The sequence below is a fragment of the Bos taurus genome, chromosome 16 (genome assembly GCF_002263795.3).
Source record: "Bos taurus isolate L1 Dominette 01449 registration number 42190680 breed Hereford chromosome 16, ARS-UCD2.0, whole genome shotgun sequence".
NCBI classification, from domain to species: Eukaryota; Metazoa; Chordata; class Mammalia; order Artiodactyla; family Bovidae; genus Bos; species Bos taurus.
Window position 1 is genome coordinate 66,188,878 of NC_037343.1, and position 27,948 is coordinate 66,216,825.

The window sequence follows — 27,948 nt, forward strand, 5'->3', positions numbered from 1 at the left end:
AGGGGGAAGGCAAAGTTAAATGCCCTCTAAGACCTTCTTTTATAATAAGGATTTGAAGTTGATAGAAAGTTTTTTGAAATCACTAAAAGTGACTTGTCAAAGAGAGTGAAGGGTAGTAGTGATCCAAGTAAAAGAATGAAAAGACTTTGAATGTCAGAAGTTGCAGGAAGTTCTATAATAATCTCTAGCTTGGTTGGCACTCCTTAGCTGAAGAGACTCTAAAGTTCTAGTGAGATTTGAAGTCAGGTGGAGAAAGCATTATAGAACCCAGGGTCATGGGAGAGTACGGCTGTAATGGGCCTACGTGTGTGATGTGCGTGGTATTGTATTGTGTGAAGATTGATACTGGAAAGTTAGGGTAGAAGCTCAATTCCCAAAGCAACATAGGATATACTTTTTTAAAGAGAGTCTGCAGTTTATATCCAGCTTCTTATAAAATACATGTGTGTTTGGTGTTATCGTGGAGAATTCTTAGAAGATGATTTGGTTTAGTAGAGGCTTAGTCAAGTTCCTTGTCACCTGTATGTAGGATTGGGTAAGTCTCAGCCGCTCACCGGAAGTGCCAGGGAAAAACTGAAATTAGAGAGATCAGTCTTTGCTGGGAGACAAAAAATAAAACACCCATACATTTTCAGTCTTTCCCGCCCTCAGCCATACACTAATCTTCAAGTTTCTTTTGTTGTTTTGTCATGTCACTTTTAGAAATGGTTTGTTTACTCATGGATGAAAATTTCCCACCACCAAGGCCCAGTATTCTTTTTATCTTTGCCATGGTTACTTCTGTTTCTTAAGGTGGCATGTTTTGTTCTTAGAATATGAGTATTTTTAGGGAGGCATGTATATGAATGAGTCAATCTTAATTTCTACTATGTTTCATGACTTAATAGAAGGAAACTTTTCTATTCTAGGGACAGTTTTTCATCTGGGGCAGTTTTGCCTCTTAGTGGGTATTTGGCAACTGATTTGATGGAGATTTTTTTTTTTTCAGTTCATTGTTTTTCTTTTTATTGCATTTATTGAAGTATGTACCCCCAAACAACGTAGCTTACTGGGATGTAAACTGAAATATAGATAATTTTCTCTTCAACTCCATTTACATCAAATTCTGTCTCTGTTATAACACTGAAATTGCTTGGGCAAAGGGATGGAGACATTTTTGATTGTCAAGGATGGGAGGGAGGTAGGTATCTAGTGAGTAAAGGGAAGAGATACTTCTAAACATCCTACAGTGCGGAGAACAACCCCAAATGCTTTGTGTTTTATTTAAAGAAGACTTTAAAACCGTGTTGATTGCTTTTTATTTGTGACAGTGATACTTTGGTGTCTTCTGGATCAGTGCCCCTTGATAGAAGAAAGGTTTCTCACCTCTGCTCTAAAGTTAGATTCTGCTTTAATTTCTTTACATTATAATACATTAGGGAACTACCCTGAAGTGAGAAGAGTATTAACCCCACAAACAAAGAATCATCTGATCCCGAATGTCAGTAGTGCCATAGCTGAAAAACCTTATTCTAGGTGTATGCTTCTTAACTAATTAATAAAATTACTTTTCATTTCAGAGTTTTGAAGCACCATGTTCTTCAGTGTCACTTGAAAGTATTCAAGATACAGATCAAGAGGTTACTGATATATTTGTTTACTGTCAATATTTTTAATGACATTAAGACAGGGGATTTCTATTTTAATAAAAAATAATGACGATAAAAACTTTTATAGTATGAAAATAACACTGATGTCTGTACTTAATTCAGTATATAAGTATTTATGAAGTCCTGAAAAATTCTTTGGAAAAGTATTTCCATTTATTCAATCACCTTTTGGCCTTTTTTTTCTAATCAGCTAATTTGTTTTGAATAAAAAGTGTGGAGCCTACACTCACAATATTAATTTTAATTTAATGTTATGTTTTTGCATGCTTATGCCTCAGCTTGCCAAAATACAGTATAATATTAATATTTTTGCCTCATTTTTCTAATTAGCAATAAGATGAAAGTGTTCAGTGAAAATGAAAACACATACATATTTATTTTTTGCCTGTTGCTTCATTTCTCAGCTAGAATCTTCTGGTCAAACCTAATAGAAGTATTGCAAGTAATTTTATGTTCCCTGCTTCTAAATTAAAATTAGATTCACAGAACACTTTGGGTTTTTCTATTTAAAGGAAACTTTAAAACCATGTTGATTGCTTTTTATTTGTGACAGTCAGTTATATTTTTATGTCTTCTGGGTCTGTGCCCCTTGATAGAAAAAAGATTTTTCACCTCTGCTCTAAAATTAGGCTATACTTTAATTTCTTTACATTATAATACATCAGGGAACTACTTCCCTGAAATGAAGAGTATAAAGATCTGGATTTCAGTTTCTGATAGTTAATTAACAATCTTAGAAATTAGGAAGAGTGCTGATCATCCAGACAAAAACATACTTGGCTCTTAAAGTACTTTGAAGTGAGAATGGAAATGAGAATTAACTTATTTCAGAGAATTAACTTATTATCTCTTATATATTAGACCCTATGTGAGGTTTTTCATGTTATTTCACTTAATCCTTACAAAAAGTATTAAAAGGATACAAATATTTACCATTCCTATTGTGCAGATAAACTGAGACCCATGGTGGTTAAATAATTCGCCTAAGGTTGTAGTAAGAAAAAGAGAAGAGCCATTTTATTTTTTTTAAAGAGCTTAAAAAATTTTTTTTTGACTATGGTTGATTTGCAATGTTATGTTAGTTTCAGGTGTATAGCAAAGTTGATTTAGTTATAGATATACATATATCTTCTATTTCAAATTCTTTTCCTGTAAACCTTGTAAATGTTTATAAATCTGTGGGGTTTTTTTACCATGTGGCTTCCATATTTTTGTAAAATTTTTGCTTTCCACAGACTATCTCATATTAAGTGAATTAAGAATTAATTGCTTTCTTATTAATCTGAAGAGAAAATAATTCAAAATATTGTTTTGCGGGTCTTTTGCAATTTAGATGCAGATAGTAGAAGAGCTTCATGCTGCTCGTGTGGGAAAAAGCATGGATTTACCTGTGGTTCCACCTTCAGGAGAGTTAATGAGTATGGAAATTGACGTGGTAGAAGATGATATACATTCCTCTGCTGGTATACCCTTTATGTGTATGACTGTGTTTGCGATCTCCTGTGTTTTCTCAATGTTCAATTTTTATAATATTTAGGTGAAAGTGTTAAAATGTGCTCATTTGAAATAATAAAATATGCTATATTTCTTTCAGCTATAGGAATCAGGTCTAAGATTTGTGTTATCATTTGCTTTATGTATCTCACATTATTAGGCAGTTAGAAATATTTTCTTTCTTTTTTTTTGCCTAAGGACAGTAATCAGAATTATGAGTAGTCCGTTATTCTTGCTCTTAATCATAAATTTTAACAGTTTCAAGTTTGTAAAACACTGATCAGAAACAATGCAGTTTTCTCAAAGGTATTCATGAATTTCTTACTTATATAGTAAAACTGTGATTATTCTTACTCCTGGGAGAACAAAATGATAGATACCCTCCAGAGTATGCTAGTATACAGTTTTGAATTGCATTTATAAAAATAGTAATGCTGCTACATTATGTTCATGTTGCACTTTCCAATTTATTGTTTATCTGTGAATCAGTTCACCTGTTCCTAATATGACCCTAAGAAGTAATAATACTAGTATTATTAGATTTCTTTCTTTTATACATATTTATCTTTTCAGTGTTATTTCACAATATATTAAGATTAGCTTATCATTCCTAACTGGATAACTACCAGTGATAGAGTACAGGGTTCAACAACATAATTACTGCTGTCATAAGTTAGTTTATGATTTAAAAATCTACCCAAAAGTAATATGCAATATTCTACTGGTGGATAATTAATCATTGATTACTGTTCTTTCTCTTAAGAATTGGAGTAAATGTGTTTTTGTTGTTTAAAGGATTGCCTTAAGAATGCTGTCAGAGTTCTATGATAACAAAGTTTTATTTATTATACAAGTGTGTTACAAATGTCAATTCTCACTTTGCTTTTTTCCCCTAGCAAATGCTGCTTCAGACAAAAAGCTTCTAATTGTTATTGACACAAATATTCTGATGAATCATCTCAAATTTGTTAGACTTTTAAAGACAAGAGAAATCCCAGGTATTTATAAAACATACTGACTGATTCTGATTTTCTTATTTAACATTGCTGTGAAGTTTTTACTCCCCATAAACTTACTTTTGTTTGGATATGTTGTTAAGCACAAGCGTGCACAGCATAATCAGCTTAAGTAAAAAGGGGAATAAAAAAGAGCCTTTACTGGTTAATCTAGCTTCTAAACTTATTCTTCTTTGATCTCCTGTAGTATTTATTTTTGTAATGTTCTTTTGACATTTGTATCTGTTTTAAGTTCCTATTTTTATGTATTATCTCTTCATTTAGATTGTGAATTTCTTTAAAACTTTTAATTCTCCTACAGCAGGTCAATTTAGTAGCTTAATACATATTTGTTGACTTATAAGAAATCTTTTTATTTTTTAGGCTTTGACAGTCTTGTGTTAATAATTCCCTGGGTGGTTGTACAAGAGCTGGATCGTATGAAGGCAGGAAAATTACTGAAACATGCCCAGCACAAAGCTATACCTGCAGTTCATTTCATCAATGACAGTCTCAGAAATCAAGATAGAAAGCTATGGGGTCAGTCAATACAACTTGCATCTCAAAAACTTTGTAAGTGTTGTTCTCTCAGGGTGTTCCCTGATTAAGATTTGTTTGGATGCTGACTCATTATTGCAGGGAAATGGTGCAAAACTTAAAACAATACTATAAGTATTGCATTATGAAATGGCAGGACATGGTGATGTTTTGGACTGTTCTATTAGGCTTGTTTTGGAGGTCTTTGATATTTTCTGTTTCTCCTAGACCTTATTGGGAAGGTCTGTGATTTCACAGATAGTGACTATGTAGTTCTGTATGCATAGTTGTCGGTATTACAATACTTGAATCTTTTTTTAAAATACCTTGCTGAGTGATGAGGCCCGTAAGTGATCTGTGTTTCTAATCATCTGCGTGCTCAGTTGCTTCAGTTGTGTCTGACTCTGTGCGACCCTGTGAAACTGTAGCCTGCCGTGGGATTCTCCAGGCAAGAATACTGGAGTGAGTTGCCATGCCCTCCTCCAGGGATCTTCCCCACCCAGGGATTGAACCTGTGTCTCCTGCCTTGCAAGTGGATTCGTTTAATTGCTGAGCTACCAGGGAAGCCCCTAATCACCACTACATGCAGTTAATATAATACAGAGAAAGGTCTTGTTTTCCTCTGGTTTGTCAGAACCTATAATAAGGAAGTTTTTTTATAATCAGTTCAGTTCAGTCACCCAGTCGTGTCCGACTCTTTGCGACCCCATGAATTGCAGCATGCCAGGCCTCCCTGTCCATCACCAACTCCTGGAGTTCACTCAAACTCACGTTCATTGAGTCGGTGATGCCATCCAGCCACTCATCCTCTGTCGTCCCCTTTTCCTCCTGCCCCCAATCCCTCCCAGCATCAGGGTTTTTTCCAGTGAGTCAACTCTTCGCATGAGGTGGCCAAAGGACTGGAGTTTCAGCTTTAGCATCATTCCTTCCAAAGACCACCCAGGACTGATCTCCTTTAGAATGGACAGGTTGGATCTCCTTGCAGTCCATGGGACTCTCAAGAGTCTTCTCCAACACCACAGTTCAAAAGCATCAAGTCTTCGGTGCTCAGCTTTCTTCACAGTCCAACTCTCACATCCATACATGACCACTGGAAAAACCATAGCCTTGCCTAGACAGACCTTTGTTGGCAAAGTAATGTCTCTGCTTTTGAATATGCTATCTAGGTTGGTCATAACTTTCCTTCCAAGGAGTAAGCGTCTTTTAATTTCATGGCTGCAGTCACCATCTGCAGAGATTTTGGAGCCCCAAAAAATAAAGTCTGACACTGTTTCCACTGTTTCCCCATCTATTTCCCATGAAGTGATGGGACCGGATGCCATGATCTTCGTTTTCTGAATGTTGAGCTTTAAGCCAACGTTTTCACTCTCCTCTTTCACCTTCATCAAGAGGCTTTTTAGTTCCTCTTCACTTTCTGCCATAAGGGTGGTGTCATCTGCACATCTGAGGTTATTGATATTTCTCCCGGCAATCTTGATTCCAGCCTGTGTGTCTTCCAGTCCAGCGTTTCTCATGATGTACTCTGCATAGAAGTTAAATAAGCAGGGTGATTTTTTATAATAGAGATCTATAGCTTTTCTCTTGATTTGTTTCCATATTAGTTTGTTGGGTTTTTTTTTTTTTTTTAGACATTTAAAAATTAGTCTTAGAACCAAAGTGTGTTCTTCATGTTTTGTGTAACTATTTGGTAAAAAAAAATCTTTGTAAAGCAATATAGTTGCCTCTGAAGAGTTTATATTTACATTTAGAGGATATATTTCATTCTTTAAAAACTTTATTCCCAACTCAGAATTATTTGTATATGTAGATGTGTTTTATTTTAAATATCATGAATTTATGTTGTTTGCAAGATGAGTCTAATTATATTAATCCTGAGAAGGCTTTTGGCACAGCTGTTTAGTCCTACATCTTTGAAGAAAAAGGGCCTCTACAATTAATTCCCTTATTTATTCCCTTTACAAATAATTATTAGCTCTTAGTATATTCCAGTACAATGCTTATGCATTTTGAGTAGGAACGTCATGTGAAGTTTAAGAGCTTTTAAAGGAAACCACTAAAAAAAAATCATTTATTAGAGTTAAGAAAATACTAAAATATTTTAACACATTATATTAAATTGAATGTTTTACTTTTTTTTTTTTTTTACTTTCTATTATGAAAAACTTCAAATATAGAAGTAGGTAGAATAATACTATGAATCCCTGTGTGCTTTTCACTCATTTTCAATGATTCTCAACATTTTGGCGACAATTTCTTTCATTCCTTTTCTCTCATTTCCTTTTCACCTTTTCTCCCAACTCCTGAAACTCCTGTTGTACTTTGGTATATAGTGCTAACAGATGGGACTTTTTTTTTTCCTTTTTTTTTTTTTTAATTTTATTTTATTTTTAAACTTTACATAATTGTATTAGTTTTGCCAAATATCAAAATGAATCTGCCACAGGTATACATGTGTTTCCCATCCTGAACCCTCCTCCCTCCTCCCTCCCCATACCATCCCTCTGGGTCGCAGATAGGACTTTTTAAAAAAACAACCACACTATAACAAAACCTCTGTCTAAACCATCATTTCAGTAAACCTCCAATCCTTAAGAAGAGGTGAGAATTTTTTTTACTCGTAATTTTTTTCCTTGTTAGTTGATAAAAATTACATTTTAGTGTATAATTGTATAGATGATGATAGTAATAGACAACACTGGTATGGCCGTTATTCTCCAGACCCTTTTCTAAGTGCTTTACAGCTAATATCTCATTCAAAACTTAGGGTACTTGTGGACCATTTTCTTATTAGACCTATTCTGCTGATGAGGAAATTGAGACATAGAGATGTTAAGAACTTGTCCTAGATGGAATATCTATTCCTTCAATAGATTGAGTTTGAGACTTATTTTAGAAGAACTAATAGATATTTTGGCCACATTTATTATTTATAGATACTTGATATGTGTCTTTTGACTTTTTAATTTTTATGTGCTTCTTTTGATGCTTTTACTTCTTCAGTCTATGCTTTTAGGATTATTAAGGAGGATAAATCATAGTAGTGGTCTCAAACTTCTGTGCTGCTTCAGTTTCTGGGCCTTCCTGGAAAGCCATACTTCCCTTTAATGCTTCAATTTGATACTATCTGGTCTTAATTTTGCTAAATTGTGCTTTTAGTTACAAGGTTGTAGATTAGTCTTTATAGATTATTTGTGTAATTGTCTTTGTCAGATAAATCCTTTATATATCATTGTTATCTGTCAAAGTGATTGTTTGAAACATTGTTTATATAAAATCTAATGCACTTAATATATTTATTCTGTTGATAATGATTTTATGATCTCCTTTAGAAATATCCTTAGTCATTTTTATCATAGTAAAATTATATTTTACATTCTAATGATGAATTGAAACTTATAAAAAATTTAATTCAGGATTTTTGAATAAAATTAAAATACTTGTTTGGAGAAAAGCAAGAACAAAACAGTCTTTAATTATGCTTTGCATCTGTCGAGTACATTTGCCACTAACTCTAATAATTGCGTATGTAGATGTATTATTTTGTTTTATGTAATCATTGAGTATTATAACTGTATTTTTTTAGACAGGAATTTTCCATCAAAAAAAGAAAAATGCCACAAATTGAATGAAAATAGTCTGTTATTAATAAATAGACTTAGTTGAACATAATTTTAGTGTTGTCCTTACTCTTTTCAAAATTGTACTTATTTAATATAGTATGCATTACGATGAGAATAGGATTTGAAATCTGATTGACCTGAGTTTTTTGAGCTGACCTGGAGAAAGTTAAACGTGAGGAAACTGAGTAAATAAAATGGGGGGAAATGACCCCCGGCTGAAAATATGGTCTGAAGATTGGTTGAGCTAATTGTATTAAAGTGCTTAATGGTTTAATGTTTGGAATAAGTGGTAAGTCTTGTGAGTCCTCTTACATGAGAAAGTTATACAGGTGGTTTAGAAAAACTAAATTTCCCTAATGGACAAAGATTATTAATAGGTAATTCACAAAAGAAGAAATACATCTAGTCAGCCTTTTTTGTTCAAGGTAAATATTTTCCTGTTTACTGTTTTAAATATTGTTAACTGCTTATGTGTAAAAATTTTTAGTTTATATTTTTTGCATTTTCCCTTTTTATTTTTATTGTTCCTAAATTTAGAATGATACTTCTTCCCAGCACTTGATAGGAACACAGCACTCAGTGCATAGGGAATATGAATTAGTAACTTTTAAGAGAGCAATTTATCAGTGTTTATACAAAGCCTATGGAGATGATTTGTCTTTCTTGCAATTATTCTAAAGAAATAATCAGAGGTCAGTGATTTATATAATTAGTGTTCATCATAGCATGATTTATACAGCGAAAAATTTGAAACAGTCTTGACAGTTGGAGATGTTACATATAATCCTGTAGCCAAATGAGAGAATACTAATTTTGAAAAATGTTATCATGTGATATTAAACAGAATAATATTTAAAAGAATATAAACTACAATCCTAAATTTCTTAGATTAATTCAGGCAAAGAAAGACAAATATCATGTGTCACTTACATATGTAAGCTAAAAAGTAATACCAAAAACCATCTAGAAATTTGTCTCACAGTTCTGAAGACTGGAAGTCTGGAATCAGGGTGTTAGCAGGATTATTTCCTTCTGACATCTATCAGAGAAACATCTGTTCCAGACTGCCTTCTTGGCTTGTAAATGGCCATTTTCTCCTTATTGCTCTTCATATCCTCTTCTCTCTACTCATGTCTGGTTCCAGATTTCCCCTGTTTAGTTAGAATATCAGTCCTATTGGGTTAGTTCAGTTCAGTCGCTCAGTGTGTCCAACTCTTTGTGACCCCATGAACCACAGCACGCCAGGCCTCCCTGTCCATCACCAACTCCCGGAGACCACCCAGACCCATGTCCGTTGAGTCAGTGATGCCATCCAACCATCTCATCCTTTGTTGTCCCCTTCTCCTCCTGCCCTCAATCTTTCCCAGCATCAGGGTCCTTTCAAATGAATCAGCTCTTCTCATCAGGTGGCCAAAGTATTGGAGTTTCAGCTTCAACAGCAGTCCTTCCAATGAACACCCGGGACTGATCTCCTTTAGGATGGACTTGTTGAATCTCCTTGCAGTCCAAAGGACTCTCAAGAGTCTTCTCCAACACCACAGTTCAAAAGCATCAATTCTTCGGCACTCAGCTTTCTTTATAGTCCAACTCTCACATCCATACATGACCACTGGAAAAACCATAGCCTTGACTAGATGGACCTTTGTTAGCAAAGTAATGTTTCTGCTTTTTAATATGCTGTCTAGGTTGGTCATAATGTTCCTTCCAAGGAGTAAGTGTCTTTTAATTTCAAGGCTGCAGTCACCATCTGTGCTGATTTTGGAGCCCAGAAAAATAAAGTCAGCCACTGTTACCACATCTATTTGCCATGAAGTGATGGGACCGGATGCCATGATCTTCGTTTTCTGACTGTTGAGCTTTAAGCCAACGTTTTCACTCTCCTCTTTCACTTTCATCAAGAGGCTCTCTAGTTCTTCTTCACTTTCTGCCATAAGGGTGGTATCATCTGCATATCTGAGGTTATTGATATTTCTCCCGGCAATCTTGATTCCAGCTTGTGCTTCCTCCAGCCCAGCGTTTCTCATGATGTACTCTGCATCAGTTCAGTTCAGTTCAGTCGCTCAGTCGTGTCCGACTCTGCGACCCCATGAATCGCAGCACACCAGGCCTCCCTGTCCATCACCAACTTCCGGAGTTCACTCAAACTTACGTCTGTCGAGTTGGTGATGCCATCCAGCCATCTCATCCTCTGTCGTCCCCTTCTCCTCCTGCCCCCAATCCCTACTCTGCATATATAAGTTAAATAAGCAGGGTGACAGTATGCAGCCTTGATGTTCTCCTTTTCCTATTTGGAACCAGTCTGTTGTTCCATGTCCAGTTCTAACTGTTGCTTCCTGACCTGCATACAGATTTCTCAAGAGGCAGGTCAAGTGGTCTGGTATTCCCGTCTCTTTCAGAATTTTCCACAGTTTATTGTTATCCATGCAGTCAAAGGCTTTGGCATAGTCAGTAAAGCAGAAATAGATGTTTTTCTGGAACTCTCTTGCTTTTTCAGTGCTCCAGCGGATGTTGGCAATTTGATCTCTGGTTCCTCTGCCTTTTCTAAAAACAGCTTGAACATCTGGAAGTTCACGGTTCATGTATTGCTGAAGCCTGGCTTGGAGAATTTTAAGCATCACTTTACTAGCATGTGAGATGAGTGCAATTGTGGGGTAGTTTGAGCATTCTTTGGCAGTGCCTTTCTTTGGGATTGGAATGAAAACTGACATTTTCCAGTCCTGTGGCCACTGCTGAGTTTTCCAAATTTGCTGGTATATTGAGTGCAGCACTTTCACAGCATCATCTTTCAGGATTTGAAATAGCTCAACTGGAATTCCATCACCTCCACTAGCTTTGTTCGTAGTGATGCTTTCTAAGGCCCACTTGGATGTCTGGCTCTAGGTGAGTGATCACACCATCGTAATTATCTGGGTTGTGAAGATCTTTTTTGTACAGTTCTTCTGTGTATTCTTGCCACGTCTTCCTAATATCTTCTGCTTCTGTTAGGTCTCTACCATTTCTGTCCTTTTTTGAGCCCATCTTTGCATGAAATGTTCCCTTGGTATCTCTAATTTTCTTGAAGAGATCTTTAGTCTTTCCCGTTCTCTTGTTTTCCTCTGTTTCTTTGCGTTGATCGCTGACACTAATGAACTCATTTTAACTTGCAAAACACCAAAAATAGGATTTAAAAGAGTATAGATTACAATCCCAAGTTCCTTAGATTGTGCATATATACTTAGAGATATATTGAGCTGATGAAATTATGAGATATTTTAGTTTTCTTTATATTTTCGGAATTTTTCAGATTTTCTATAATTATTTATTTTTATTTTTAGGTAAAAATAAGGTTATCTGATACCTGCTACACCAGACATTTGTTCCATCATTTTTATATTTTCTTTTATTACATTTTTGTTGAATCATTACTTGCAGGATATTTGTATTAGACACTGTTCTAACTGTTGAGGCTGCAGCAGTGAATGAGACATACAAAGCCTGCTGTTGAGAAACTTTAATTCTATTACTATGCTAAATATCATATTAACTGTAATTTATACAGTTAAGCAATTTGCCCATTATTGCATGTCCAGTAAGTGGGAAAGCAAGAATTCAAACCCAGGTTATCTGGTTCCAGTGTCTTTGTTCATTTTTGAACAGTTCCTGAGCAAGTACTCAAAAATATTTTTTGGTAAAAATATTTATGAATATTCTTATAATTTTAGGTATACCTTCTGGGCCTGTGTATTCTATAAAAAAGTGACAGAACAAGTAATCATGAACTTTGATACCTTTAGAGCAGTGTACTTACTGTATGCTCTAAACCTCCTTTGATTGGTCAAATTGAGTTGCTAAAGTTAACCACTGATTTTGAGCTGCCCATTTTGCATTATTGTGATATTTACTTTGTGAGCTAAAAGCAGGAAAATTGGCTGTTGTAATATATGTCTGTCTGGCTTACTGGTTGTCTGATTAAAGAACTGAATCGTATGTCTCTCAGGTTCATGCTATGAGATCAGTTGAGTTTTGTCTAGACTTCGCCAAGAGATCATGAGGCCCCAAAGAGTTTGTCTTTTGACAAGCATAGGGACCTGGTGCAGCTTAGACCTTAGAAAAATGTTTATTGCATGTGTGAATGAGTTTTCTAATTTGAAAGTTTAGAGGAATCAGTGATATAGGCTAAAAGTTGAGGGGAGAAAAAGGTTATAATCTGGGAAAAAAGTTAAGGCTCACTGGGCAGCATGTCTTGACTTTTAGTGTGTAAGAGACTTGCCAAGGGCTTAAATCAGTCTTTGGATCCAGGCTTCAAAGATTCTTATCCATAAATGGGTCTGGGGTGTGGTGCTTCTTTCTATATTATTAATAAGTACCCCAGGGATTTCTGAGGCAGGTAGTGTAAGGACTTATAAAAATGATATCTTTAGTCCTCTTTCTACATATTACATTCTTTTCATACACACACACAACTTATTACATGCTCTAAGACTTGGAGAATACCAGAGGACACTATATCAGCTACATACTAACATTTGTTAGAAATTAGTTTTTGTATTCTCTTCCTAGTGCCCATGTTGTCTTCTTCTGTACATCTCTCTCTAAATGTTATTGCTTAGAGGTTAAGAAAAAGCAGACACATGAAAGTGGTTCTGTTGCTGGTAGAACAATTGCTGATTATTTTACTGACCTCTTTTAAGTTAATATGAAACAAAATATAATCATATAATTTGCTTAAAATCTCTTAAGTGACTGAACTGAGACTAGAATTCATAGCTTTTGGTTTCTAGTATGGCATTTTAACCTACTGATCACATTTCTTTCCTTCGGGTTTATTAATAGGCATATTCTCTTCTGTTTTAGTAAACTGTCAATTTAATAAACTATCAGTTAATTAAACCCATAAATATATGAATTCTAGATCCAGAATTTTCAGGTCATTGTTTTTGTTGTGTTTTATCTTCCTCCTCTTATTTAAAAAGTTTTCTTTGTTTTAGATGATTCAATTTGTAAATATGGCCTAAATTGTTTATACAGTTCCCAGATTTTGAGTGTGCTTATTGATTGTTGCTTTTGCTGAATTCGCAGATGGATTGAGTGATGAGAACAATGATGATCGTGTATTAAAATGCTGTCTTCAGTACCAAGAACTATTCCCTTGTTCTCTTGTTATTTTGTGCACGTGAGTTTCATATTCATTTTACTTTTTTTTAAAATAGCAATTTCTATTAAAGAATTTTTAAAAATCATACTGTAATGACCATACCAAGGATCAAAAACATATATAATATTCTAAATCTCCCAGTAAATATATTCAGTTATATCTCACATTCTTATAATGTGCAAACTATAGAGGAATGAGATTTGAATCTCATGAAGTTTCATTTCAACTTAAGTTATATGATATTCAGAAAACTTTTGAAAAAGCAAGGGAGAGTCAATTTAATATCCCAGTAAAATAGTTCGAAATGAAAATCTACATTTTGGTTATGAGGCAGGAGGGTTAATTAATTTATTTGTTGGGAAAGGCTAATGTATGTTGCAGTTATATCCTGAGTGCCTGTAACAGAGTTAGAGTTGAAATTCTGGGTCTACCACTTACCAGCTTTGTGACCTTGGAAAGCTGCTTAATGTTTCTTTATGTGTTTCCTTATGTGTGAAGCATAGGGAGAATAATAATACCTGCATTTATGAGGATATTGTGAGTAATCAGAAAAAGTATGCATATATGACTTGGAAGAGTGCCTCATACATAAAATTATCTCAGTAAGAGTTTTTCCTCCTTCTCCTGTCCTCATTCCATTCCATTCCTCCATTCCCAACTAATATATTAATAAGTTAGTTCTAAGGTAAATGTAGCAAATTTTATTTGCCAAACTGTATTTATCATGTATGAGAAAAGGCTCTATAGGAACTGGTAAGAGCAATTTTAATTTGTAGTTTTAGTCTGAATTGTATTCACTTCAGAATGGGGTTTTTAGAGTTTCATGATCATGCCAAAATTCTCTGAAATGAAGTGATTATGGAAATGAATAGCTCTTAGATTTTTCTTGTAAGAGGCTTGCCAATTATCATTTTAGCTGTGTTCAAAGATAAAGTTATTTTTTTTTTATTTTAAAAGAAACAGATTTCTATCTCTACCTTCATGTGTCCTATTAATCTAGGACATAATATATCATCCTGGAGTTTGTTGAAGGCTGAAATAGATTTAGTAATATGTTAATGGTTTTGAATTTGAGATAAGCTAAAATTGAGAGAGAATTGTTATTTTTTTGTTCCACTTAGAATGAAAATTAAATTGGTGAGATTTAATCAATTCTCCATTATTTCTGCAGTCACTGTTCTGGAATGAACAGATGTTAACAGTTTTTAATGAAATGAAAGTTTGTGGTCAAACTTTTACCTCTGGCATTGTCATGTTCCAGACAAGCCTTTTTTGTTTTTTCCGTTAAGTGTGATAATCATACTTACTGTGTAAGTCAGACATACTTAATGTGAGGATATATTTTTACTACTTTAAGGGATGATGAGATGATTAACATTAATATTAATAATGGCAGTGATAAGAGAAACCATCTATAAATACTACAAACTGTATCTCATTCTAAGTGCTTTACTCACATTTTTAATCTTAAGTATGTGCCAGCAACGTCCAGTTAGTATTTCCAGTCCACATCTCTCTTCTAAACTCTAGACTAATATATTCATCTACTTATTTGATATCTGTTTGGATGTCTCATAGACATCTGAAACCTGCCCTCTCCAAAAATGAACTCCTAATCTTTCCTTCTAAACTGTTCTCCATTTGAATAAAAAAAGGCCATCTTCTACCCATTTTGCTAAAGCCAGAAACCTTGGAGACATTTTTTATTTCTGCCTTTCCTTTATTATCTTTAGTCAGGCAAATACTGACTCTGCCACCATCCTATGTCAAGTGATGTTATTTTTCCTCTTCCTTTTCTTCTCTAAGATCCATTATGCTCTCTACTTCCATATTCTCCTTCATTTATTTTTCAAAAAAATAATGATGGTATTTTTAACTTTTAAAAAGTTTTGTTATGAAGAATTTCAACAACATTCAAAGTGAAGAAGAGTTAATAAACTCCTAAGTACCCAGCTACAATAATTATCAAGTTTCTACAATTCTGCTGCTAAGTCACGTCAGTCGTGTCCGACTCTGTGCAACCCCATAGATGGCAGCCCACCAGGCTCCGCCATCCCTGGGATCCTCCAGGCAAGAACACTGGAGTGGGTTGCCATTTCCTTCTCCAATGCATGAAAGTGAAAAGTGAAAGTGAAGTCGCTCAGTCATGTCCAACTCAGTGACCCCATGGACTGAAGCCTACCAGGCTCCTCCATCCATGGGATTTTCCAGGCAAGAGTACTGGAGTGGGGTACCATTGCCTTCTCCAGTTCTATTACCTTATTATTTCCATCTACTCCCTGTCTTACGATATGATACAGTTCTTTTTATATTGAGGGAAGCTGTATAATGTTAAAAGGCCCAAATCTTAACTACACAGTGTGACAATGGATACTCTGGTTGTAGCCCCACATCCCTCTTGATACATAGAACACTTCCATTATCCCAGAAAATGTGCTTATGCCCGTTTTGTGCCCTTTTTCTAGTTTCTTAAGGTGGAAGCTAAGATAATTTATTTGAGACTTCTGTAAATTTCCCTTTAAGCACTGCCTTAGCTGCTTTTCACAAATTTTGATACATTTTTTAAAATTCAATTTAATATGCTTTATAATTTGAATTCCTGGTGGTCCGGTCTAGTGGTTAAGACTCAGTGCTTTCCCTGTTGGGGCTGGGGTTTGATCCCTTGTAGGGGAGCTAATCCTGCAAGCCATGGTGCAGCCAAAAAATAAATTAAAGAAAATAATGTTTTATAATTTCCCTCATGATTTCCTTTTGACCCACAGGTTTTTTTAGATATTTGGTGCAGTTAACTCCAAATATTTGCAAATTTTCCAGTATCTTCTTGTTATTGATTATACTTCAATTGTTATATGACTTGAGAACATAATTTACATGATTTCTGTTCCTTTAAATTCGTTAAACGTGGTTTTATGCCCATGAATAAAATCTTGGTGAATGTTTTATGTGCTCTTAAGAAGAATTTATTCTGCTCTTGTGGGTCGAGTATTCTATAAATTTCATATAGGCCAAGTTTGTTGATAGTGTTGTTTAGGTCTTCTGTAACCTTAGTATTAATAATCTGTCTACTTATTTTATGATTACTGAGAGAAGAGTCTTAAATTTCCCAACTGTAATTTACTGGTTTGTTTGCTTCTCCTTTCCATTCTGTTTGTTTTACTTCATGAATTATGAAGCTCTGTTGTCAGAGGCATACACATTTAGGATAGTCTTCTTGGAGAACTGACACCTTTCTCACTATCTAATCACTGTCTTTGTTCCTGATAATATTCCTGATTCTGAAGTGTCCTTTGTTTAATATTAATATTACTATTCCAGTGTTGTTTGCTTTGTATTTATAATATATATATTTTTCATCCATTTACTTTTAACCTATCTATATATTAAAGTATTTTGTAGATAGCATATAATTGATACTTTCCTTTTTTCCATTCTGACAATTTCTGTCTGATGAATTTCTACTATTCACATTTAATTGGTTGGATCAGAATCTACCATTTTGCTAATTATTTTTTATTTGTTCAGGTATTCTTTTCTTCCTTTTCCTCCCCCCACCCCCCTTGGATTAACTATGGTGCCATTTTATCTCCATTATTGACTTTGTACCTTTTTGAAAAAAACTTTATAATGGTTGCCTTAGTGTTTATAATATACATCTTTACTTGATCAAAGTCTGTCTTTAAATAACACTATGTTGCTTCATGTGTAGTATAAGTATTTTAATGTGCTTTGAATTTCTCCCCCATCCATTTTGCTATCATTATTACATATTTTACTTTTACAGAAACAATAGCACAGTACTTTGTAATGTTTTTGCTTCACTCATTTGTCATTTAAAGGAATTAAAAATAAGAAAGTGAATGTTTTTACCTTGCATTCCATTTTTAGCATTCTTTATTTCTTTTTCTGAATCCAAGTTTCTGTCTGGTGCCAGATTTCTGGTCATATTCCTTTTGCCTAAACAACTTTGACATGTGTGAGTATGTTGGCAGTGAATTTTCTGGTTTTGTTTGTCTGATAGTGTGTTTATTTCTCATTTATTTCTGAAGTATATTTTTACTGGATATGCAATTCTTGATTGATTTGTTTTTTCTGTTTCTTTGAGTATTTTAAAGGTATCACTGCATTTTCTTCTAACTTGTTTGATTTCTGATGAGAGGTCTGCTGTAAATATTTTCTTCCTCTGTGTGTAATGTTCTTTTGGTCTTTTTTTTCCCCCTCTCATTGCTTTCAAGATTTTTTGTCTTTTTTTTTTTTTTTTAGTAGTTTGTTTTTAGCATTCTTTAGCAGATATACCCACTCCAGTGTTCTTGCCTGGAGAATCCCAGGGATGGGGGAGCGTGGTGGGCTACCATCTATGGGGTTGCACAGAGTTGGACACGACTGAAGTGACTTAGCAGCAGCAGCAGATGTACCACGTGTTTGTGTGTATGTTTGTGATCCAAGCATGCATGCTCAGTTGCTCAGACATGTCCAACCCCTCGTGACACTGTGGATTGTAGCCTGCCTGGTTCCTCTGTCCATGGGATTTTCCAGGCAAGAATACTGGAGTGAGTTGCCATTTCCTCCTCCAGGGTATCTTCCCAACCCAGGGGTTGAACCTGTGTCTCCTGCATTGACATGTGGATTCTTTACCACTGAGCCACCTGGGAAACCTGTATGCTTGTGGTAGAGGAGAGGAAATTATCCTGCTTGATGTTCTCTGAGCTTCTTGGATCTGTGGTTTGGTGTTCATTTTTTAGTTTTGGAAAATTCTCAGCCATTATCTCTTTAAATATTTAATATTCCTTCTGCCCCATTCCCTCTTTTTCCTTCTGGTATTACAGAATTATTAATACATTGTAGTAGTCAGCCTCCAAGATGATTCCAGTGATTCCTTGCCTCTTGGTATCTTTTTGTTTTTGTTTCTTGGCTGCACTGTACCACTTGCAGGATCTTAGTTACCCAGTCAGGAATCAAACCCAGGCCCTCTGCAATGGAAGTGCAGAGTCCTCACCACTGGACCACCAGGGGATTCCTGTTCCTCTTAGTATTAATTCCCTTGTGTAGTCCTCTCCTACGTTGTACCAGGGTTGATCGTCTGTGTGACAGATAGCATGCATCAGAAGTGATGGTATGTCACTTCTAAGATTAGTTTATGAAAGATTGGCACTTCCTTTTTGGGCAAACTCTTGTTTCTTTCTCTTAGATCAGTTGTTCTGGGGAAGCAAACTCCATGCTGTGAATAGCTCTGTGGAGATGCCCATGTGGTAAGAAACTGAAGCTGCAAGCCAAAAGCCAGTGAAGGGCTAAGCCCTACCAATAGCTACATGAATGAGCACCAATTAAATCATGAGGTGACACCGGGGAAAATCTCAACTTTGTGAGATACCCTGAGCCAGAATCTTTCAGTCAAGCTGCTCACAGATTCCTCACTTTTAGAAACTGTGTGAGATAATAAATGTTTTTTTCACACTACTAAGTTTTGGGGATAAAGAGTTACACACCCAATAGACAACTAATACATGCCTATATATTTGACTATTTGATATTGTCCAACAGCTCTTATATATATTTTTTTTTAACATTTTCTTCTCTTTTGTTTCAGTTTGGATAATTTATTTTGACCTGTCTTAATGTTTGGTCTTTCCTCACCTGTGTTGAGTCTACTGAGGAGCTTGTTGAAGGCATTTTTAATTTCTGTCTGGTTTTACATGCTGTTCACCTTTTCTGTTGGGCTTCCCAGGTGGCACTAATGGTAAAGAACCCGCATGCCAAAGCAAGAGCTGCAAGAGATGTGGGTTCGATCCCTGGGTGGGGAAGATCCCTTGAAGAAGGGCTTGGCAACCTGCTCCTGTATTCTTGCCTGGAGAGTCCCATGGACAGAGGAGCCTGGTGGGCTACAGTGCGTAAGGTGACAAAGAGTCGGACACGACTGAAGAGACTTAGCACGCATGCATTCACCTTTTCCATTAGAGCCTTTAACACAAATCTAAATTCTTTAAAATTTCCTGTCAGATAGCTTCAATGTCTGTGTCATATTTGAATCTGGTTCTATTGATTGCCATGTCTCTTGGAAGTATATTGCTTTTTTTCTGGGTTGAATTTATATGCAGATTTTAAGACTCAACTCTGTGATTTCCTCCCTTCTTCAGTTTCCCCTTAACTGTCCATATGTTTTGGCCCGCGGTACCTAACATTGCCTTCTGACATTTTAAGCCGCAAAGGCTCTGACTTTCTGCCCGAAAGCATTGATGAGTTGGGGAATACCCTCAGGCAAAAAGATAGAAAAGTGTGCTCTTAACCTTTGCAGTGTCTGTGTCTTGAGTGTACATTCCCCTCCACCTTCTACCTTCATTTTATTGCTCTTTAGTGCCTTCAAATAGATTTTGCCTTTTTTGTTGTTTTTGGTCTAGGTTTTCTAATTCTGTCTATGGGAAGTTAGTCTGACCAAGCTATTTTGTCATTAACAGAAGCTGGAAGCCTGCTAGTCTCAAGAACAACAGTTTGGTAAACACAGATCTGCTGTCAGTTCTGCACTGAAGCCCTTAAATCTCTTTCCATTTATTAATGTTCTTGACTTTCTCTGTAGGCATGTAAACTGGTCTTATCCACTATTTCTAATCATCCTGGCTTCTTACAGCATATAGCAAATTCACATTTGTCTTCAGTCATCAGTTCAGTTGCTCAGTCGTGTCCGACTCTTTGCGACCCCATGAACCGCAGCACGCCAGGCCTCCCTGTCCATCACCAACTCCCGGAGTCCACCCAAACCCATGTCCATTGAGTCGGTGATGCTGTCCAACCATCTCATCCTCTGTCGTCCCCTTCTCCTCCTGCCCTCAATCTTTCCCAGCATCAGGGTCTTTTCCAGTGAGTCAGCTCTTCGCATCAGGTGGCCAAAGTATTGGAGTTTCAGCTTCAACATCAGTCCTTCCAGTGAACACCCAGGACTGATCTCCTTTAGGATGAACTGGTTGGATCTCCTTACAGTCCAAGGGACCCAACACCACAGTTCAAAAACATCAATTCTTCAGTGCTCAGCTTTCTTCACATCCATACATGACCACTGGAAAAACCATAGCCTTGACTAGACGGACCTTTGTTGGCAAAGTAATCTCTCTGCTTTTCAATATACTATCTAGGTTGGTCATAACTGTCCTAAGGAGTAAGTGTCTTTTAATTTCATGGCTGCAATCACCATCTGCAGTGATTTTGGAGCCCCCAAAAATAAAGTCTGACACTGTTTCCACTGTTTCCCCATCTATTTACTTAATAGACAGGTTACTTAACCTTTTTATACTTCAGTTTCTTATGTGTGAAATGGGGATAAAAATTAGTACCGCTCCTACCTAAGAAGTTTGTTGTGAGAATTAAATGGATTGATATATATAAAGTGCTTAGCATAGTCCCTGATACCAGGAAAACATTCAATATGTAGCAATAATAATTATTCTCAAAAGCTAAGATGATATGCCTCTAGTGTATGATAATTTATCTTCTACATTAAAAAAATTATCCTTTGTTAATATATGTACTGAGAATCACCAACCTCTGATTAGATTCCATGTGATTTTAGTTGCCATATGATTTGTCTTATAAAAAATAAAATATTTTTTCCTCCTAATCCAACCTAGGGATGATAGAAATTTAAGAAACAAAGGCCTAATAAGTGGTGTGAAGTCACTCAGTAAAGAAGAATTGAGTGCAGAGTTATTAAACTTATCTCTGAACACAGATGTATGTCATCAGCCTTGTATATCTAAACAACAATTGAAAGCAGGTAGTATTCTTACTACAAATAATTAGAAGTAAATCTTATTTTGTGTACTAAGAATATTGACAACAGTCGGAATTAATAGTAGATATTTATTTTGTACATTTAAAGAAACATTGTTTGGAATATTTGCTGGCACATAAATGGTAGAAATGAATGAATATTGGTGATCCAAGAAAAAGCATACATTATTGCCTTCTATATATACTGTTATAAATTAATTTGTAGTTTTGTCTGTACACTCATATACATTTTTATATATTTGTAATCACCATGTGAATCCTATTTTTTTCCTTCACAGAGGATACCTTTTAAATTAATAGTAGCTATAAGAAATATCCATTTGAGGTTGAGAAAATAGTTTATTCTTAAAATCACTTTCATATTCATAACTTTCTATTAACATAGTAAAACAGTAATAGAGAGACTTGAAGGACTCTAGTGGTAATGTTTTTAAATTTAAACTAATATACACATTATTTAAAAACATATTTCACCATTTCCTTCTGAGGGAAAAATAATTATTGAAGTTTTTAATAGCATATGCATATGCTTCATATATTCATTTGAATATATGCTACTTGTTTGGTGCTTATTTGACCTTTTTGGTAATAAAATTTCCTTTGTCATAATATTCTAAATGGCCTTTAGAGGCAGTTACAGAATATTCTACTTTATAGTTTTTCAAGGGAAATATGCTTTTGATTTGCTCATTGTATTACTGACATTTAAAATTTTTACTTCATATTCATAGAGGTAATCCCCTTAATATTTTGAATTTTGCCATAAAAAATTGCTGTTGTTTGCAGGTGTCAAAATAGTAATTATAATGAAATAATATAAAAGAAAATAATCAAAACTAGTATTAGAAGGTGAAGGTGTATAGATAGTTAAGTCAGAGATTCTACTCTTTTCAAGACAATTTATTGATGTGAGTTATGTTTATGATTTTTGAAAGTAAACACATTTTGATCCATAGGTCTTGGTTTTCTATTATAAATATTAAGAGATGCAAAGAATTGTTTTAGTTTTTAATTTTTTTAAATAATGAAAGGTTAAAATATACACATTTCTCAATTTTTTTTTCCTTTCATCTATTTTAGTAAAAACATTTCATTGCCTTTTGTCAAAAAGATAAAGCATTTACTAATGTAATATGTTATTGCATCTAAAAACAGCTATACTAAATATTTCTAAATACTCTTTATTTATTTGTTTTGGCCATGCCACGTGGCTTGCAAGAGTTCCCCGAACAGCGATTGAACCAGGGCCAGGGCAAGTGAAAGCCTGGATCCTAACCAGTAGCCCACCAGCGAACTCCCCTAAATCTTGTTTTAAAAATATTCATTAGTTCTCTAGATTCAAATACTAATTATATCCATTAAATATTTATTATTTATGAACAAATACTAATTATATATGTAAAATATTTACTACTAATGTCCTAAATAAAGCTTGCAACTATTTGTTTTGAAGAAACAACACCTTTGGAGGAGAGCTATGAGGAACAATCTACAAACTCTGGACTACCCCTTCTACTTGAAAACATTGTATCTGATCTCGAAAGATCTCTTGGAACAGCTTTATCTTCCATATTAGAAACAGAAATGAAAATTGCTTTTGGAAACCTTTGGATGGAGGTGATTATTTGAATGCTTAGTTAAAGGTTTCTTTTTTATTGCTAAAGATTTGTTGCCTTATTTTAAGAGATACTATTATTTGTATAAAATATATGTTTTATTGTAATAATTGATATCACATTAATATTTTTCTTGAAGTTTTTGGAATAACTTTAAAAACTAACTGATGGACATTTCCTAAAGATTAGGACTATTTTTTATCATTCATTTTTTCAGTGAACAAATATTTATTGGGTGTCTACCATCTGTTAGACACATTTCCTCCATGGAGCTTAAATTGAAAGAAAATGTCTCATTTTTAATTTATTTGAGTCAAAATGTCTATATTGTGGCTTATGTGATATAAGTTTGAGAATCAGAGTGTAAATTTGGTATTAGTAAAATATTTTGAATTTTCTTTAGATTCACACCTCTTCTGTAATAAGTAAACATCACATTTGGAAATAGTGGCCTTCTTAGTTTAATGTTTGTTTGCTATTCACATTTATCATTAGGAGAAAGTTTATTCCCTATCAATTGTATCTATCCCAGATATTCAGTAAGATTCTAATGTTTGTCAGTGTGGCTTGATTATACTATAAAGTGTTAAACCAAGATGTTGAAGAATGATCAGATTCTAGGAAGGTTGACGTAAATTAGATTTCATAATAGAGTCTGATAAAGTGATTGCATATGAATGATTGAAGAAAGGATGTAATGACATCTTGTAGTACTTAATGATGAGTTTTCTTTATAAACATGTCTTTATAGGAGTGTAGCGAGTGTCAATTATAGTTGAAAATTCTTTTCTGTATAGATGTTTTTCTCTAGTTTTAGGAAATTAGATTGATTTTGTTGTAGAAATGACCATGTTGAAAGGTAGATGACAACTTTTGCTGACTAGAACTAGTTTTTCTGATTAAAACTGTGCTTTCTTTTGGCACACATAGTTTCTGAAACTATAAATATTACTACTAATGTGAATTTTATAAAAGCAGTTTTCAGTGAAATAGGCATTTTAAGACTGTGACTGGCTTTTAATAAAACATCTTTTAGTTTAAGAAGAATTCAATTATGTTTTGCCTAGAAATCTATGTAGGAATTCCTAAATAGGTACTTTAAAATAATAGAATAATAAGTACATCAGTAATGCTGTTTTTCTCTAGATGCTGTACGTGAAACCTCCATGGACTCTAATACATTTATTACAGTGCTTTAGGAAAACATTGGTTGGCTGTATTTGGATTAGTTATGGAAAAGAACTTGCTCTTAACCATTGAGAGTCTGTATGAAAATGTCCGTAAAGGTATGAATCTTTCATTTTGTCTTTGGTAGTGTTGTATTAAAGTCAGAATAATAGATATATCCCATGGAATGTGAAGATGAATTAATAAAAATTTTTCAATTAGTTCTTAACCATTTACACTTTTAATTTCTTAAGGAAATTTATGGCAGCTAGATGAATGGATGGAGTTCATAGAGATTGTGACTGTTCATAGTATCATTTTTGATGTTCAAATAGTTAATCAAGATTTCTACTTAAAATACATGGTTAAGGAATAGGAATCCTTTGGCTTTGGTGCATAATGAACTTTAGAACCACAAGAGACTAGAATCAACCACTTAGTTGGTAGTTCTTAAACTGTATCACACAGAACCTTCTTGAAGTGCTTCTGGAGTTGCCAGAGATTAGGGGTGGAAAGATTGATGGGGAGCCTGATAATAGTGTGCCTTTGGCCTTCAACCCCAACTTTAGCCATTCAGCTTTCTTTTATTTATGTAGAGAGATTCCGTGTGTGATTAAAAAAGAAAGAGTTTTTCTGCCAGGAAGCAAAAGATGTGAAAAGCACTGATATAATGGTGGGCTACAGTTTCAGTTCAGTTCAGTCACTCAGTCATGTCCAACTCTGCGACCCCATGGACTGCAGCACGCCAGGCCTCCCTGTCCATCACCAACTCCCGGAGTCTACCCAAACTCGTGTCCATTGAGTCAGTGATGCCATCCAACCATCTCATCCTCTGTCATCCCCTTCTCCACCTGCCCTTAATCTTTCCCAGCATCAGGGTCTTTTTTAGCTCTTCACATCAGGTGGCCAAAGTATTGGAGTTTCAGCTTCAACAGCAGTCCTTCCAATAAACATCCAGGACTGATCTCCTTTAGGGTGGACTGGTTGGATCTCCTTGCAGTCCAAGGGACTCTCAAGAGTCTTCTCCAGCACCACAGTTCAAAAGCATCAATTCTTCAGTGCTCAGCTTTCTTTAGATATAAGTCCAACTCTCACATCCATACATGACTACTGGAAAAACCATAGCCTTGACTAGACAGACCTTTGTTGGCAAAGTAATGTCTCTGCTTTTGAATATGCTATTTAGGTTGGTCATAACTTTCCTTCCAAGGAGTAAACATCTTCTGATTTCATGGCTGCAGTCACCATCTGCAGTGATTTTGGAGCCTAAAAAAATAAAGTCTGACACTGTTTCCACTGTTTCCCCATCTATTTGTCATGAAGTGATGGGACCAGGTGCCATGATCTTACTTTTCTGAAAGTTGAGCTTTAAGCCAACTTTTTCCATTCTCCTCTTTCACTTTCATCAAGAGGCTCTTTAGTTCTTCTTCACTTTCTGCCATAAGGGTGGTATCATCTGCATAGCTGAGGTTATTGATATTTCTCCTGGCAATCTTGATTCCAGCTTGTGCTTCCTCCAGCCCAGCGTTTCTCATGATGTACTCTGCATATAAGTTAAATAAGCAGGGTGACAATATACAGCCTTGACATACTCCTTTTCCTATTTGGAACCAGTCTGTTGTTCCACGTCCAGTTCTAACTGTTGCTTCCTGACCTGCATACAGGTTTCTCAAGAGGCAGGTCAGGTGGTCTGGTGTTCCCATCTCTTTCAGAATTTTCCGCAGTTTATTGTGATCCGCACAGTCAAAGGCTTTGGCATAGTCAATAAAGCAGAAACAGATGTCTTTCTGGAACTCTCTTCCTTTTTCAATGATCCAGCGGATGTTGGCAATCTGATCTCTGGTTCTTCTGCCTTTTCTAAAACCACCTTGAACATCTGGAAGTTCGTGGTTCACGTATTGCTGAAGCCTGGCTTGGAGAATTTTGAGCATTATTTTGCTAGCTTGTTTATGCGCTACAGTTTATGGGGTTGCAAAAGAGTCCAACATGACTTAGCGACTAAATAAATATTATTAAAGTCTGTGTTTTATCATTAAGGAAACTAGATTTGAGAGAGTAAGTGATTTGTCCAGAGTGAACAGCTCCATTTCTTTTGCTGTACCTTTAAAAAGGAAGGTATAAACCATTATTAGGATGTTCAGTTAGTTCTTGACTTTTCTCAAACTCCTTATGAAGTGATCTATTTTATGTATTAGTTATATCCTGTCTACTTTTTAAAAACAACTGAGTATAGATGGGCCTTTAAAGGACCACCTGAGTACAAGAGAGTTTAAATTAGGCTTAAATGTATGGATGTGAGAGTTGGACAGTGAAGAAGGCTGAGCGCCGAAGAATTGATGCTTTTGAACTGTGGTGTTGGAGAAGACTCTTGAGAGTCCCATGGACTGCAAGGAGATCCAACCAGTCCATTCTGAAGGAGATCAGCCCTGGGATTTCTTTGTAAGGAATGATGCTAAAGCTGAAACTCCAGTACTTTGGCCACCTCATGCAAAGAGTTGACTCATTGGAAAAAACTCTGATGCTGGGAGGGATTGGGGGCAGGAGGAGAAGGGAACGACAGAGGATGAGATGGCTGGGTAGCATCACTGACTCGATGGACTTGAGTCTCAGTGAACTCTGGGAGTTGGTGATGGACAGGGAGGCCTGGCGTGCTGCAATTCTCGGGGTCGCAAAGAGTCAGACACGACTAAGCAACTGATCTGATTTGATCTGAAAGGTACAAGAGCCAGGTAGTGAAGAAGAACCAAAGAGATATTTTTACTATAAGACATGTGCAAACAATTATTGCAGTACTTGAACACAGATTTTAGCATAAGTTTCCTAACAGCTAAGATAAAACAAAAACATTCTATGCCAAATATACCACTTCTCTTTTCCCCTGAAGTGTAAACTCTGAAAATGTTTTATATCTTTATAAATTTCCCCAGGGAACTTAAAGTTCCTAATCAATACTTTGTGACATATATGTAGTAGATGTTGCATGAATATTTTTTTTTTAAGTTACTGATTTTTAAAATAAAAATACACTTTCCAGGCCTTGACCTTTAACTAGAAAATATTTATTAGGGGTATTATTATTAAGGAATGACATATTGGACATGTCTTCAAAGCATTTTAAAAGATAACATGGAAACAGTGTTCATATCTTTTACTAGGGACATAATTTTGTTGCTTTTGTCAAAAGAGGAAGTCCATAAACCATGTGTGATCTTAAGTAAGACTTGGTTTCAAAAATGGGATATCCAGTTGCCATCTTCCATTTGTCTGTTTTCCAGGGCTGGGCAGTTTTTTTGCGCTTATATGGAACTTAGAGATAGTCGTCAGTAGTTCTATTTTTCTCTAATGACAAGAGAAGTGAAGAGATATGACTGCTCCTTTTGTTAAAAACTCATTTGTAGGATTATTGTGTAATCATAATTTATTGATCTTTGATCTAGAAGAATCCAATGCCTAATGTTTACTGACTTGTGAATGATATGTAATAGAATTATAAAAATGCCTTCTGCTCTAAAATAATTTTGAATTAGAAAAAATTACTGGTAATTCTGTTTATGATCTTTTAATACTGTCTGCAGCTGTTGAATTATATGTGTGTTTAACTTACTGTATCAAGCATGTCACTTTAGATCAATTCATAGAAAATTATGTAGAAAATGAGTAGTAGCTTTTTCTGACTTCATTGTCTGTATTAATTTTAACCTAAATACTTATTGACCTTATATAGACATTAAATTATTTCAGCCTTGTAGATTTTTTTATGCTTTGTCTGAGTACTGAATTGATCATTGACATTATACTTTTGCCTTAATCTTTAGTAAAGAATTCTTTTAAGATGAAATAAAATGATTAATTCAAGGATTTCAGTCCTATCAAACAGACTACACTGGAGAAGCACCATTAAAAGAAGTTGTGCCCAACTGCCTCCTCTGAGGATATTTACCTCCTTTCTGTCCTCTGTAG

General features: G+C 35.1%; 1 protein-coding gene across 1 annotated transcript in view; it reads left to right on the top strand.

Moving 5' to 3' along the window:
* The window catches only part of SWT1 (SWT1 RNA endoribonuclease homolog), a 107,542-nt gene that overhangs the window by 22,342 nt on the left and 57,252 nt on the right, over window positions 1-27,948 (top strand). The window contains 9 exon segments of the mRNA XM_003587114.6: window positions 1,560-1,619; window positions 2,983-3,112; window positions 4,040-4,141; window positions 4,523-4,711; window positions 13,354-13,447; window positions 21,043-21,188; window positions 22,659-22,822; window positions 23,968-24,021; window positions 24,023-24,107. Of these exon segments, the coding sequence (XP_003587162.2) occupies window positions 1,560-1,619; window positions 2,983-3,112; window positions 4,040-4,141; window positions 4,523-4,711; window positions 13,354-13,447; window positions 21,043-21,188; window positions 22,659-22,822; window positions 23,968-24,021; window positions 24,023-24,107 (1,024 nt within the window).